General features: G+C 40.2%; 1 protein-coding gene across 2 annotated transcripts in view; it reads left to right on the plus strand.

Annotated features, from left to right (window-relative positions):
* The window catches only part of eme1 (essential meiotic structure-specific endonuclease 1), a 41,513-nt gene extending 25,897 nt beyond the window's left edge, over positions 1-15,616 (plus strand). For both annotated transcript variants that reach the window (XM_072558414.1, XM_072558413.1), the window contains exons 6-9: positions 697-826; positions 2,307-2,422; positions 4,456-4,645; positions 12,593-15,616. In XM_072558414.1, coding sequence (XP_072414515.1) covers positions 697-826; positions 2,307-2,422; positions 4,456-4,645; positions 12,593-12,760 — 604 coding nt within the window. In that variant the 3' untranslated portion in view covers positions 12,761-15,616. The remainder of the gene's footprint in view (positions 1-696; positions 827-2,306; positions 2,423-4,455; positions 4,646-12,592) is intronic.
* The last annotated feature ends 233 nt before the right edge of the window (positions 15,617-15,849 follow it).

A 15,849-nucleotide genomic window follows, 5' to 3' on the forward strand; every position in this document is an offset into this window, starting at 1 on the left:
TTCTTTGAGATCTGTTCCCTACTCTAGCCTATAAATGACTGACTTCAAAACCTGCATGCTCATCTGCACTGGAGTACAGGAACTGTGGTAAAGCCAAAACCTGTCAAATGCTGACATGGCTATGCACTTGTGCGCTAACAGTAGCTGAGCCAGGGCTTTACAATTCCAAATATGGACATATTAATTACCTTGTACATTAAGTGTGATATGTATTGTATTGTAATCCAGCAATTTCTCTTTAAAAAAAAGACATAACTGATTCAAGCATGGTTTTCAAAAGAGAATTGAATCATTATTGAAGAGAAATTTTGCAGGGTTTCAGGTTAAAGGGGTGGTGGGTGACACTGGGTGAATTGCTTTTGCAGAGAGTTAACATAAACAGTGGGCCAAATGACCATCTCCTGTGCTGAAACCTGATCTATTATAACACGAGAAGATATCAGCAGGTAGTGACTAAAATCTGATTGGCCCAGCGCCCTGTGCTGGGAAGAAGCAAAACTACTAATGATTATTCATTGACCTCTGGTGGGTTGTGTATATATTATCTGTAAACTGGTGAAGATATTGTACTGTTTTAACCATATGATTGAATTCCCAGGGATACCTTTTAGGAACTGAATGCAACATAGGAGGCTGCTAGCTAGAACAAGACAAACAGGATGTCAAAAATAAAGATTTTATACTTGGGTTTTGCAGGCCACAGAAGAAAGAACGGTCACAGAAGAAGCACCAACGTACAGTGACAAGTGAAGAACAAGACAAAGAGAGAAAGGCAAAGAGCTGTGACCGACATCTGCCTTTAATATCACGAGCAGATGTAGAATTAGTGAGTCTTCACTGGCTTCAAGGAAACAATGCTCCTTTGTTTTTACCAAGTATCCATGTGGCAGCTTAGCAAAGATTACACAATTATGCTATCAAAAAATTATGGCTGTTGATCAACAGAAAATTCAAGGAACAGGTGTAGGTTAGGCACCATCTGTGGCAAGCACAGCAGAACTGGGTATTCATTCTTCATCTTTAACTTATCCTATTATCTCCACAAAGATTCTACCTGATTTACTCAGTGTTTCCAGTATCTTTTGATTTTTTGTGACATGCAGAAACATACAAAAAGGATGGGTTGTTTGATTCAGTGAGCCCACACAGCTAATCACCCTGATGACTGATCCTTTATCTCAACACCATTCTCATCTCCTTTCCCCATACACGTATACCTTTAGCTTCTAGTTATTTAGCTATTTGTTCCTTAAATATGTTTAGTGAGTTGGCATCCAGAGCCACCTTCTGTGGTAGAGAGAATTCCACAGGTTTACCACCCTCTTTGAGTGGAGAAATTTCTCATCTCATATTGCCACCAAGCCCATCAAATATTTCATGCTCTTAAGTGGAACATTATGAAAAGCTTTCTGAAGATCCAACTACTGGACATCCACTAGTTCTCCCTCATCTACTCTATTAGTTACATCATCTAAAACTCTACTGTGTTTTCAAATATGATATCCCTTTCATAAATCCATGTTGACTTTGTATAATCCTGTGAGAATTTGCAGTGTCCTGTTATTACGTTTTTAATTGGATATTTATTTCCCATCAGTACCTCACTTGTTATGGGAACTATTGGTTGGCTGTTTTAACCATAGAATGCATCTTAGTTCAGTCTGATTTTGCCCTTTGAGTGCTTTGCTATGTCAAAATGTATGTATAATCTGGGCTCCAATTTGATAACTGTTGTAGTGTCCGTACTTGCTGAGATTAGCTAACTCACTAGAGACCAATGACGATCTGTTCCTTTTAAAAAAACTGAAGCAGGCCTAATTGCTATCCAGTGATAACTTTAAACATTTGTAAATTAATTTTCAACTGGGTCAGGAGAGGATACTGTTTTCAATCATTAGTTTTTTCTGGAGTCAAATAGCTACTAATGATTGACTAAGACAAGTTAGCCAAAGAATTAGATGAGCAAATCAAGTGCAATATTTCCAAGCTTGTTGGCAGCAGAAAATTTGGTGGGATGGTGGGTGGTGAAGAAGATGAAAAGAAGCTTCAGGGCAGTTCAGATAAGTTGAATGAGTGAGCAAATGTGTGCAGCTGCAATATAACATGGATTAAGTGTGAAGTTGTCAATTTCAGTAGGAAAAAACAAGAATGGCAGAGTATTATTTAAATGGGGACTTTTCATCTGAAATAAAGATTTTGCAGGAAAGTAGAAAAGATATATTTGAAAACCTTTCTGTTCTTTATCATTTTGCCTGATTTAAAACAATTTCTGTGCAGAGTCTTACTCACTTTCTTTCTTCCCTCAGGCCCTAGTGCACTTGCAGCTGTCTGTTGGCACTCAGTTCCAATTACTGGAGGATTGGAAGGAATTTGCAGATTATGTCAGCATGTTCACCAAAGCTGTAGCTGAGGCCCCTTTCAAGTACGTTTGAGCTTAACCAGAACTTCAATCAGCAACAAATATCTTTGTATTCCTTAAAATTAGCTGAGCAGTGCCATTTCAATCCCTATCATAGTATAGTTTCCTAATGTTAGCATAGAATGTGATAGTGAAATGTTTCCTGCAAGGTTGGACAGTACCATTTAGTCATAGCCGTGATGGCAAAATGAAAAAGTCCACAGCAGGAGTTATGATATTTGCTTTGTAACATTGTCTATCTGATGAGTTTTTCTAATTTGCTGAGTGCCACAAAAAACACATTGAAAACTTCCTCAAAAAGCAAAACCAATGGTTGTGATCAGTTAATTAACATTTCAGTAAGGCGTTTGATAAGGTTCCCCATGGTAGGCTATTGCACAAAATACGGAGGCATTGGATTGAGGGTGATTTAGCAGTTTGGATCAGAAATTGGCTAGCTGAAAGAAGACAGAGAGTGATGGTTGATGGGAAATATTCATCCTGGAGATCATTTACTAATGGTATACGGCAAGGATCTGTTTTGGGGCCACTATTTGGCATTTTTATAAATTACCTAGATGAGGGCATAGAAAGATGGGTTAATAAATTTGCAGTTGACACTAAGGTCTGTAGAATTGTGGATAGTGACAAAGGATGCTGTAGGTTGCGGAGGGACTTAGATATGCTGCAGAGCTGGGCTGAGAGGTGGCAAATGGAGTTTAATGCGGAAAAGTGTGAATTGATTCACTTTGGAAGGAGTAACAGGAATGTAGAGTACTGGGCTAATGGTAAGATTCTTGATGTGTAGGTGAGCTGAGAGATCTCAAGTGTCCAGGTACACAGATTCCTGAAAGTTGCCACCCAGGTTGACAGGGTTGTTAAGAAGGCCTATGGTGTGCTAGGTTTTATTATTAGAGGGATTCACTTTCGGAAATATGAAGTCGTGCTGCAGCTGTACAAAACTCTGGTGTGGCTGCACTTGGAGTATTGTGTACAATTGTGGTCACCTCATTATAGGAAGGATATGGAAGCCTTGGTAAGGATTCAGAGGAGATTTGCTAGGATGTTGCCTTGATATGGAGAAAAGGTCTGAGAGACTTGTTTCTCTTTTCGTTAGAGAGAAGGAAGACTGAGGGACTTGAGGCTGTTTTTGTTGGATAGAAGGTTGAGGTGGTGACTTAATTGAGATATACAAGAGGGTTAGATAGGGTGGACAGTAAGAGCCTTTTTACTTGGATGGCATTGACTAACACAAGGGAGCATGGCTTTAAATTGAGACGTGATAGATACAGGACAGATATCAGAGGTAGTTTCTTTACTCACAATAGTGGAGCATGGAACGCACTGCCTGCAACAGTGGTAGACTCACCACCTTTAAGGGCATTTAAATGATCATTGGATAGGCATATGAACGAGAATGCAATCGTGTAGGTTAGATAGGCTTCAGATTGGTTTCACAGGTCGGCACAACATCGAGAGCCGAAGGGCCTGTACTGCGCTATAATGTTCTACGTTCATAAATGTAGTACTAGGGATATTGGCCAAAATCTTTCAGTTTCTCGATGATCAGAGATGGCACACACTTTGGGAGACGCACATCTGCAATCTGCAGTTCTCCTTATGCTAGAGATACATGAAAATTTCCCAGGACGTTTAAACCTCCAATAGACTAACTACTGATCTGCCAAAGTCTTTGGACCTGAACTTTGGACTTGGACAAGATTCACAGGGACTTACCAAGAGTCATCAACCCCATAACCTGCTGCCTGCACCGTGCAGCCCCCTAAAGAGAATGCCCTTCTGACGTGAGTGTAACTCAATGATTGTTTAGATTTAGTTTCAGTGATTTTTAGTACACGTACAGCTGACTCTCTTCTACTTTGTATGGAATCATTACCAATGATCTCAATGGGTGAGTCACAGTGGCTCTTTGTCAGGAATGCAAAATATGATTATTTTTATAAAGGTTATATTGTTTGTTATAATGTTATTTGTGACAGTATTTGTATAGAATTTACAGAACAGGACATTGATGAAATGTTTGCTCTCTCTGCCAGGAAAGCTCGAGAGGACAATGGATTATCTGTGCACTTGGAGAATGATGGTTCCAGAGGGGTAAAGGCGAATCGTTCAAAGAAAGGTCTCCTGATCGTTTGGAAGAAACAGATTCAGCAATTAAACAGAGTTAGCTCTGAGATGGCAAATGCTATTGTATCAGTCTATCAGTCACCATGGTCACTTACTCAGGTACAAATTGCCATGATTGCTTTTTCAGAGAAACAGTAATGCAAGTAAAATTTTATGTCAGTTGGTTGGGAGGTAGAAAATGAGATGTAAGAATAAGATGTGTATTGTGACAGGTGGAGTTCCTCAGTGATTTCTACTGAAGCCTAACTCAGCTTTTCACCAGAGCTGAGGTCAGTGCTGTACGTTTGAGAGACTTGTGGTCTCCCAGCAACTTAAGAGTGAATAGACAGGGGAAAATAAGTGACCACCAGACAGTCAAGCAGTTGGCAATACAGATGAGAAATGTTACCTTTTGGTGGATTTCTGACTTTGAGATCAAGGAATTTTGCTTTGTTTTTCTGATAACCTCACCATGGTTACCAGTGGCATCAATGTGGCCAAACCCAGGGGAGAATCAGTCTGGAAAATCTCCACTAATATTGAGAGCTAGAGCAGGTCTTGATAGAACCACTACTCAGTGTTACACCTAGCTCATTCCACAATGTGGGGCCCAGGTTTTTCATTTATGTCTTTCAAATGGTTGTAAAGGAAGGTCTTTCATCTGGACCATGGGACCTGCTGGAACTTTACTGTGTAGATATTTTCTCAACAACTCATTCAAAGATTACATACCTCAGGCGGGACCTCGAACTTGGGCCATCTTGGTTTGGAGGTAAGGAACTGCCACCACCACAACTTTGGCAGATTTTTTTCTGAATGACTGTTATGACTCTTAAGCTTTTTATAACAGCCAAACTCTTCTGCACATTGGATAAGTTGCTATTTACTATTCGGTATTTTAACACTCAATATTAGTAGCAAGGTTTTCAGAATGTGTGATATCACTGTTCACCAGCTCCTATAATCAACTGTGAGATCTTCCAATTGCTAGTAGTTGATATTATCTTATTTGATTTGTTTTCATATCTCTCTCTGTTTTTCCTGATTTGCTTGTCATTCCTTGAATTAATCCAGTTAATGACATAGCCTGAGCAGCATAACTGCTTTATCGGCATGACCTTGATGCATATAGCTTGAGTATGTTTTTGGTGCATTCCACATTTGTTTGTCCTGCCTTAATACACAACTGTTAGCAAGATTCATAAAGAAAGCATATTATGGTAACAGTACTGAAGGGTCGTGCTCTAGAATTAGCAGTGCTCCTAACCAAACTTACACTACAGCTGTTCCATTGGCATCTACTAAGCAATGTGAAAAATTGCACTGCTTTGTCCTATTCGGACAAATGCAACCTGACTGTTACCACACCATCAGTGTCCTCTTGCTCATCAGCAAAGTGATGAAAAGTGTTGTGAAGGGCTCATGCCCGAAATGTTGATTCTCCTGCTCCTTGGATGCTGTCTGACCTGCTGCGCTTTTCCAGCAACACATTTTCAGCTCTGTACTATCAACCAGCACTTGCATAACAGTAACCTGCTCAGAGTGACAGCTTTTAATATCAAGTCAGCATTTGATCAAGTATCATGTCCAAAAGCTGTAATAAATTCAAGTAAATGAGTATTTATGAGGACAGTTTTTGCTGGTTGGAGTATACCAAGCGTAAAGGAAGATTGTTGTGGTTTTGGAAATAAGTCATTCCAGTCCCTGAGATATTATTGCAGGAGTTACTCAGGACTGTGCATTAGGCTGAACCACCTTCAATTGCATCATCTTACTTCCATCATACGATCCAAAATGGGGATATTCACTATGCAGAACGTTCAATATCATTTGCACTCCACTAAATACTGAAGCTGTCTGTATTCATATGCAGCAAGACTTAGATAAGATAGGATTGATAACTGCTGAGTAACATTCAGCCAGACAAATGCCAGCAATGACCATCTGAAACAAGAGATAATCTGTTTCTCAATGACTTTCAATGGCATTACCATCGTTGGCATACCCCACTATCAACATTCTGGGAGTTAGCATTGACCAGAAACTAGACTGCCCCAGCCATATAGATACCTTTGCTACAAGAACAGATGATATAGAGTCATAGAGTGTTTGGCTTTTGGCTGTCTTTGAGTAAGTCCCATTTTGATTCCTAAAATCTGTCCACCACAAACAAGGCTCGAGTAAGGAGAAATACTCTGCTTTGTAAGAGGCCATATTTTTCAGTTTTCTTTGGAACTATAAATTGAACTAATCTCACAAAAAAGACACCAAAACGTTTTGCAGCTTGAAAATCAAGTGATGCATATCATTGGGCTGTACAAGTGCAATTTTGACTTTTGGAAACAAATAGAGGGAGAATCAGGGTATCGTTTAAATAGCATAAATTAAAAATAATTTATTTTCTGTGTTACACACAGTATACGTGACAAGGTAAATCCGCTTATAGCGGAGATTGAAATTGGCAGGTATTATGTTGTGGTTATCATAACGGTGTGGCTGCAAAGAAATATTCAAGGGTGCATGTCCTATCATAAGGACAGGCAGAGCAGGTGGGATTGCCTTGTTAGTAAGAAACAAACAAAATTAAATTAATAACAAGAAGCAATTATAGAGTTGGAAAGCATGGATTCTGTGTGGATAGAGATGAGGAATTGCAAGGGAGAAAAAGTCCTGATGGGGGTTGTATACAGGCCTCCTTGTGGTAGTCAGGATGTGGTGAAGAAAATTAGTCAGGAGATAGAAAAACTATATAAGAAAGGCACTTAAAATACTCATGGGGTCTTCAATATCAAGTAAATTAGGAAAATCAGTTTGGTAGTGGATCTTAAGAAAAGGAATTTGTGGAATGTTTGAGAATTTTTTTGGAACATGGTAGAGCTCCCTGGGGAATAGGGAATTCTGGATTTGGTGATGTGTAATGAGGCAGATTTGATTAGGGAACTTAAAGTGCAGGAATCCTGAGGAGGCAATGTCTACAATGATAAAATTCACCCTCCAGCTTGTTTTTCCTCAAACTACAATCAGATGTAATGATATTACAATTGAATAAAGTTAACTACAAAGACATGAGGGAGTAGCTGGCCAGAGTTGATTGGAAGGGGAGCCCAGTTGATGGAGCAGCAATGGCAGGAGTTTTGGAGGGTAATTCGGGAGACACAGCAGAAACTCATCCCAAGTAGGAGAAAGAAACGTACTAAAGGGAGGATGAGGCAACTGTGGCTGACAACAGAAGTCAGGAACAGCATAAAAGAAAAAGCTTACAATGTGATGGAGATTAGTAGGAAGCCAGAGGAATGGAAAAACCTTTTTCTTAAAAAATTCGCAGAGGATAACTGAAACGCATATAATAAGGAACGGCAAAGATGAAATATGAGAGTAAGGTAGAAGATTACAAGAATTTGTTTAGATATCTTAAAGGTAAGGAAGAGGAAAGTATGGACATTGGACCAGTAAAAAATGTGGCTGGAGAAGTAGTAATGGGGAACAAAGAAATAGTGGAGTGACTGCATCGGTACTTTGCATCGGTTTTCACAGTGGAAACAGCAGCATACCAGAACTTCAAGAGTCAGAGGCAGAAGTGAGAGTAGTGGCCATCACTAAGGAGAAGGTGCTGGAGAAGCTAAGAGGTCTGAAGGTGGTAAATTACCCAGACTTGATGCACTATATCCAGACTCCTCAATGAAAGGAGGTTAACCGAGAAGATTGTTGAGGCATTGGTGGTGATCTTTCAGGAATCACTGGAGTCAGGGAGGGTCGCAGAGGACTAAAAAATGGCTAAAATAACACTCCAGTTTAAGAAGGGACGGAGGCAGAAGACAGGAAACCATAGACTGGTTTGTGTGACCTGAACCATTGACAGATTTTAGACACCATTACTGAGGATGAGATTTTCGAGTACTTGAAAGAGCATGGTAAAATGGGGTTGAGTCAAGACAGCTTCATCAAAGGGAATATCAGCCATGATTAAATCTGTTAGAATTCCTTGAGACAGCAATGAATAAGTTGGACAAAAGAGAGCCAGTTGACATGATATATTTAGATTTACTTAAACCCTTTAGCAAGGTGTCACACAAGAAACTGCTGAATAAATTTAAGAGCCCATAGTGTTAGGGGCAAGTTACTGGCATGGATGGAGGATTGGCTGACTGGCAGAAGGAAGACAGCAGGGATAAAGGGGTCTTTTTAGGATGGCAGCCAGTGATAAGTAGAGTTCTGCAGGGCTTAGTACTGGGCCACAACTATTCACGTTGTACATTAACGATCTGGATGAAGGAACTGAGGGCATTGTTGCTAAATTTGCAGATGACACAAAGATAGGTGGAGGGACAGCTGGTGTTGAGGAAGTGTTGGGAGGCGGTATTTGAACGGGCTAGGGGAGTGGGCAAAGAAGTGGCATTTGGAATACAATGGGTAAGTGTGAGGTTATGCACTTTGGTTGGAAGAATGGAGGCTTAGGTAATTGTCTAATTGGGGAAAAGCTTCTGAAATCTGATGCATTAAGGGACTTAGGAGCCCTGGTTCAGGTTTCTCTTAAGGTTGACGTGCAGGTTCACTTGGCACCTCGGAAGGCAAATGTAATGTTTGCATTTATTTCAAGAGGGCTAGAATGCAAGAGCAGAGATGTACTGCTGATGCTGTATGAGACTCTGGTCAGACTGCATGTGGACTCTGGTCAGACTGCATGTGGAATATTGCAAGCAGTTTAGGGCTCCATATCTAAGGAAGGATGTGCTGGATTTGGAGGCGGTGCAGATGAAGTTTACAAGAATGATCCTGGGGATGAAGGGCTTGTCATCTGAGGAGTAAATAAGGACTCTGAGGCTAATCTCGATGGAGTTTGGAAGTTTGAGGGGAATGTGATTGAAACTTACAGAAAACAAAGAGACCTAGATAGAGTGGATGTGGAGAAGATGCATTCATTAGTAAAAGAGACTAGGACCTGAGGACACAGTCTCAGAATGAAATCATGACCCTTTAGAACTGAGATGACATAGAATTTCTTCAGCCAGAAGGTGGTGAATCTGTGGATCTAGCCACAGAGGACTGTGGAGACCAAGTAATTGAATGCATTTAAGACAAAACTAGATAGCTTCATGGTCAGTAAGGGGATCAAATGTTGTGCAGAGAAGACAGGGGAATCAGGTTGAGAAACATATCTGCTGTTATTGAATGGGCTGCATGACCTAATTGGAGACTGAGGTCTGCAGATGCTGGAGATCAGAGTTGAGAGTGTGTTGCTAGAAAAGCACAGCAGGTCAGGCAACATCCAAGGAGCAGGAAAATCGATGTTTCTGATCCTGATGAAGGGCTCTGGCCTGAAACATCGTTTTTCCTGCACCTTAGATGCTGCCTGACCTGCATGACCTAATTCTTCTCCTATAATCTTATGGTGAGTTGCCTCCCTGATGCCAGGGTTAAGAACACCATTAGGTTGCTGCAGTGTTATAAAGAAAGATTGGACAGACTGGGGTTGTTTTCTTTAGAGCAGAAGAGATTGAGAAAGAATGTTATTGAAATGTATGAAATTGAGCAGCACAGATAAAGTAGACTGGAAGAAATCTTTACCCTTGATGGAGGAATCAATGACTGGGTTCATAAGATATAGGAGCAAAATTAGGCCTGCTCCACCATTCGATCATGGCTGATATGCTCCTCATCCCCATCTGCCTGCCTTCTCCCCATAACCCTTCAACCCATTACCATTTAAAAATCTGTCTAACTTCTCCATAAATTTACTCACTATCCCAGCACTTCGGTAGCGAATTGCACAGAATCTCTTTGGGAGAAGTAGTTTTTCCTCAACTCTGTTTTAAATTTTCTACCCCTTATCCTAAGATGATGACATCTCATCCGAGAATAGCCACAAGAGGAAGCTCCCCGTCTATTTTAACTGTACCTTTTATCATCTTGAATACCTCAATTTGATCTCTCCTCATTCTTCTAATTGTTCAATTCTAAATTGTTCAATCTGTCTTCATACGACACACCCCGTCTCTGGCATCAATCAAGTTAACCTCCTCTCAACTGCCTCCTGTGTCACTACATCTTCCCTCAAAATAGGGGATCAAAACTGTGCACTGTACTCCAGTGCCGTCTCACCAATACCATGTAGAGTTGCAACAATACTTTCTTAGCTTTATATTCTATTCCTTAAGCTATAAAAGCCAATATTTCATTCGCTTTCTTTATTATCTGCTGTACCTACATTTAGTTTTCTGTGACTCATGAATGAGGACACCCAGATCCCTCTATCAGAGCACCACTAAATCTGTCCCTATTAAAGTAATTGGTTGCCTTCCCATTTTTCTGAACAAAACGCATGATCTCACACTCCATGTTAAACTCCATCTGCCACATTTTGGCCCACTCTCCTAACCTATCTATTTCTATTTGAAAGGTTCTTATTTCCTCATTGCAATTTACTGTCCTGCCTAATTTTGTGTCATCTGCAAATTTGGCTATACAGCGTTCTATCCCTGTATGCAAGTTGCTAATGTAGATTGTAAATATCTGGTGCCCAAGGACTGAACCCTGTGGCACCCCACTTGTTAGTTCTTGCTGTCCAGAAGCATTTATCCTAACTGTCTGTCTTCTGTCTGTCAGCCAGTTACTTATCCCAGCTAATAAATTACTCCAAATCCCACGTGATCCAACTTTATGGATTAACCTTTTGAGTGGCACCTTATCAAACATATTCAGAAGTCCAGATATTACATCTACAGGAGCCCCACCATCCACATTGCTTGTTACTTCTTCGAATAACTCTAGCAAATGAGTCAAAAATGATTTGCCTTCATTAAACCATGCTGACTCTGATGGGTAGTGTAGATTTGACTTGGATTTGGGTAGAAGCTTTAGAGGGAATGTGAGACAAAATGTTTTCCATACACTAGTGGGAATCTGGAAGACACTGCTTGTAAGGATGGTCGAGGCAGAAATCCTTATAATATTTCAGAAGTATTTAGATGTGCACTTGCAGTACTAAGGCTTACAAGGCAATGGGCCAAGTGCTGAAATAGTTAGGTGATAGTTTTTGACTGGTGTAGATGTGATGGACCGAATGGCCTTTTTCTGTGCTTTAGATCTCTCTGACTCTAAAGCATCCTAAAGAGGGAAGGTGATTCATATCAATACCTATGACCTAAAGGAATGAAATACTGCAGGTAGATTGTATAAGCAAGGAAAAGAGATCAGGAAGCACAGCCTTATTTCAGATTCCTTCCAGAAATGCACACCATTGAGTTTAGAAATAGTAGGATGAGGTAGGTGAATGTGTGACTGGAGAAAGTGCAGCAGGGAAGCCGTTAAATTTCTGGGCACTGGGACTGATTTGGAATGTGATGGGATCTCTACAGATCAGCCAGACTGCACCTCCAAACCAAGATCACTGACAATCTGTGATGGTTTGCTCATGCTGTTAGAGGTTAAACTAACCTGACAAATGATAATAACTAAATTGGAGCACTCGGAAAGGAAACACTCAAAACTTAGGAGAGAAAAATAGCATTAAAGTAAAAAATAGGTTCTCTGTGGTGTCAGTATAACAGGAGATATAATGAAGTCTAAATCAGCTTTGCAATACGTGAATGTAAATCCTCAGACAAATGAAGGCTGGCGAGTCCTGAGATGAACAGCAACAGGCCTGTATCCACCAGTACTCGTAGCATTGTTCTTCAGTGACAGAACTGTAACTAAACTCCAATACTTATGTTCAATCCAGCTGCAAACTGGTTAGAAGAATTCTAAATTTTATTAACTTTAATTTTAATTATTTGTTTTTGATTAAATTGTGCATTCACAAATCTTGCAGTTCAGGAGGCCACTGTGAGAATTTCACATCATTGTTCATTTGCTATGAAATGCTTTTAAGATATTTCTAGAAGTGATGATTAAAGATACAATAGTATATTAGTTTCATCTGTCATATGCTAATATTTGTATATTTTACCATGGAATGCACTAGGGGAACAGTATTTCTGTATTTGACTCTTGTCTATGTTGTGTCTGGGTGAAATATTGATGCATTACACTTACTGGTTTAAAGATCAGTTGTTTTCTTTCTGTTAGGCATATCGAATGTGCAGTTCAGAACGAGAGAAGGAGAATCTGCTTGCTGATATTCCTGTTCGACGTGGAGAAGGAACAACGTCATCAACACGAAGGATTGGGCCTGAGCTGTCAAAACGGATCTATTTGTTGATGACTTCAATGGAATCTGAAACTTTTCTTGAGTAACAGTGACAAATCCCCAGGGCTTGTGGCAGAAGGATCTGACACCATTTAGATTTTTGATTCCTTTCCTTGGAATGTCGTCATCATCAAATGGCAGGCCAAAGGTCTTAAGAAGAGGTTTGTAGTTTCACAGTAGGAGAGTTGTGCCGAAATCAATTACTATATTTTAAGTTAGTACCATTGCTGTAGTGGTCTCAGTACAATTCTTCTGTGGTTCAGTTTTATTGGAGAATTATAGTTATTCTACACAATGTATAGTGTGTTTAGAGTTATGCAAACATTTATCTCAACCTCTCTTAATCAGTGCATGGACAACATTGGTTAATAAGATTTACTCTTTTTTTGTTCTTCCTGCTACTTGTTCCTTTATGATAAGGCAGGCGAAGCATTATTTCCTGGGTTCCTCAGCAAGGCTGCCACAAAACCAGGCAATGGGAGAGTGCCCTGCCCATAATGATATTGTAGAGATCTGTGTGAGACAGTGATTCGCATTGTCATTGTAATATGAAGATGACTCATTATAGATTCTTTCTTTCATTAAGCATGATAGAAATGTGCCTTTTTATAAAATTAATATTACCCAGTAAACCCCTAATTATTTGGACACTTGCTTTAAGTAACATCTCTGGGGTACTAGACCTGCACCTTGGGTTGATGTGGAGACAGGCTGCTACCTTTCTTACTCCATTGCATTAAATGGCTATAGCCTGCTTCTGGGTTTATCCAGTCCTTATTCAAGCCCAGCACGTTTGAAACAACTTGCATCTGGGCAGTAGTCACCTTAGGAATTGGGGTGCATGTTACCATCAAAGGGACTAAGAGTGTGCCTTCAGCTGTGGAAGTTCCTTGAGAGGTGCTTCCATTGCATGTAGCCTGTTCCTCCTCATTTTGGAGGCCTCGCATTAAATTCTGTGTTCACCTAAGTTGGTTGAGCTTCTGAAAATCTGGCTGGTCCATCTTAAACGCACATTTATCTTATGGGTTAGTCCATGTTCACCACACCTGCATCCAGTGAGTGTTTTTTTCCCAGTGCCACACTCCGGAGGACTCTGCACGTATTTACTAGGAATATGAAACCACTTGTCATCAGCTCAATCTTATGCTGCTCAGATTCACCATCTACGTGGAGCTGAAAGCTATTGGTACTTTCCTCATTCCTTTGCAAGGAAGTGATGGCACCTGCCACTGCCTTTGCTATCCCGTCTTTACATATCTAAAACACTGACCAGATTGTTGTACGAGTAGAATCCATAGAACAGAGTGTATCAGTACTAGTGGAGGAAGTGCAAGCTGAGTAGAATGCTGTAGTGTCTGCCTGATGGAGTTGCAATTATGAGCTACCAAGTGTGCTTGTCTCCTTTGTTTTTGGATCTGATGGAGATAAAATATTAAAGTAAAACACCAAATCCTCCAACCAAGGTCTCTTGCTTTCTCCCCTTAGCAAGCAGTGTTAAAGGCATACACAAGTACTTCATACCAATATTTAGGGACTGTTGAACACAACTACATCTTTATTCTCATTCCATACCATCCACAATGCTATTATCAACTGCAACAGGCTGCCGTGCAGTGATCCATCTGATTTGCATAGCCTGTTCTCCTGTTGGTATCAAGCGGCATTCTGGGCAGACTGCTGCACAGTTATGTTTTAAAAATCCATCTCTGTGAGATCTGCTGGCACTTAGACCCACTAGCCAGTGTTAACTAGATGGTTCCCTCACTGGCAGTCTCTGATTTGACTTCCGATAATACAGTGCAGGCAGGGGAAGTTCTACTGCTTGCCCAGGTGTGCTGATGACACATATTTCCATCTGGATTTCGGTCTTCCACAGAGCTGACCTGAATTTAGGAATGGGTAAGATCGTTTAGAAACCAAAACATGGAATAAGAAGGACAATCGTTACATCTGGCAGCTTTTTATAAGGAAATATTTCCCGAAGTTTACATTATAGATGAAGTGTGAAATTTATACATGAAAATAGGTTTAAGATGCATATTGTTGGATAATCAATTTTCTTATGTTTTAACACCAGATTAGGGTAGTGTCTAAACTGGGGAGATGGTTGAGGACATGTGACAGGGAAGAGAGCTTGGGTTTACTGCTCTTTTGAATTCTGCCTTACAGGAACAGTGTAGATTTCTGAATAACCCAATGCCATTGCAGAGTTTCGTCAGCAGCCCCTCGGTTACTCCAGCTCCTCAGCTCTTCTTCAACCTCACATCCTCATTCTAACCCTCCTGTAAATGTATTCGATCCTCTCCTTTCCCCATGAACAACTAAGAGTAATGAACAGCCAGGATTACAATGCATATATGTCAAAGCAACAAAATGAAGTGAAAACAGTTGGTGAACTAAAAACAGCAGTAGCCTTGTTGCAGTGATGTTTCAAAATGATGAGAATTGGCCCTTAATATTCAAGAATATACCTGGATTTTTGCCAAGTTGTGGAGATTATTGAACTTGTAAAATTGTGGCCAGGACTCAGTTGTGGAAGTCCTGCCTCCATTTCTGACCGGTCCAATTTTTGCTCATGGGGTGAAAGAGTGATGTGTCACTCTCACAAGCAAACATGAATTTAGCACTGGATTCAAATGCCCCTAGTAAGTTGAAATGGACTCTATTTTGCAAGCAAATGTGAAACTGCTGCATTAAAATCACATATTTAACACATAGAGACTTTTGACAGGTTGATAAGGTTTGTATAACTATCATGATCTGAAGGTTTTCAAACCTCCCACTTCTTAAGCAGTAAAAAGTACCTGGCTGCTACTGTAAGTGTTAGAAAAAAAGTTGGTTAGACACTAGATGCAATAGCTGTCTGACTGATTTTAAAAATAAATGAGTTCATATTTCCATAAGGTAATGTTATTAATGCTTGTTGACTTTCAAAAATGTACAAGTATTTCAGCAAGTATTGAGTTCACAGCTCTGATGAAGAGTCATCTAGACTCAAAACGTCAGCTGGTTCTGTCTCCACGGATGCTGCCTGACCCACTGTGACTTCCAGCATCTTTGGTTTTGAGTTCACAGTTTGTTTAGCAGGCTAGAGGTTATTAAGGGTTTAGCTACCTTTGTGGTATGAACAGAATAA

The sequence above is a fragment of the Chiloscyllium punctatum genome, chromosome 39 (assembly GCF_047496795.1).
Source record: "Chiloscyllium punctatum isolate Juve2018m chromosome 39, sChiPun1.3, whole genome shotgun sequence".
Lineage (NCBI taxonomy): Eukaryota > Metazoa > Chordata > Chondrichthyes > Orectolobiformes > Hemiscylliidae > Chiloscyllium > Chiloscyllium punctatum.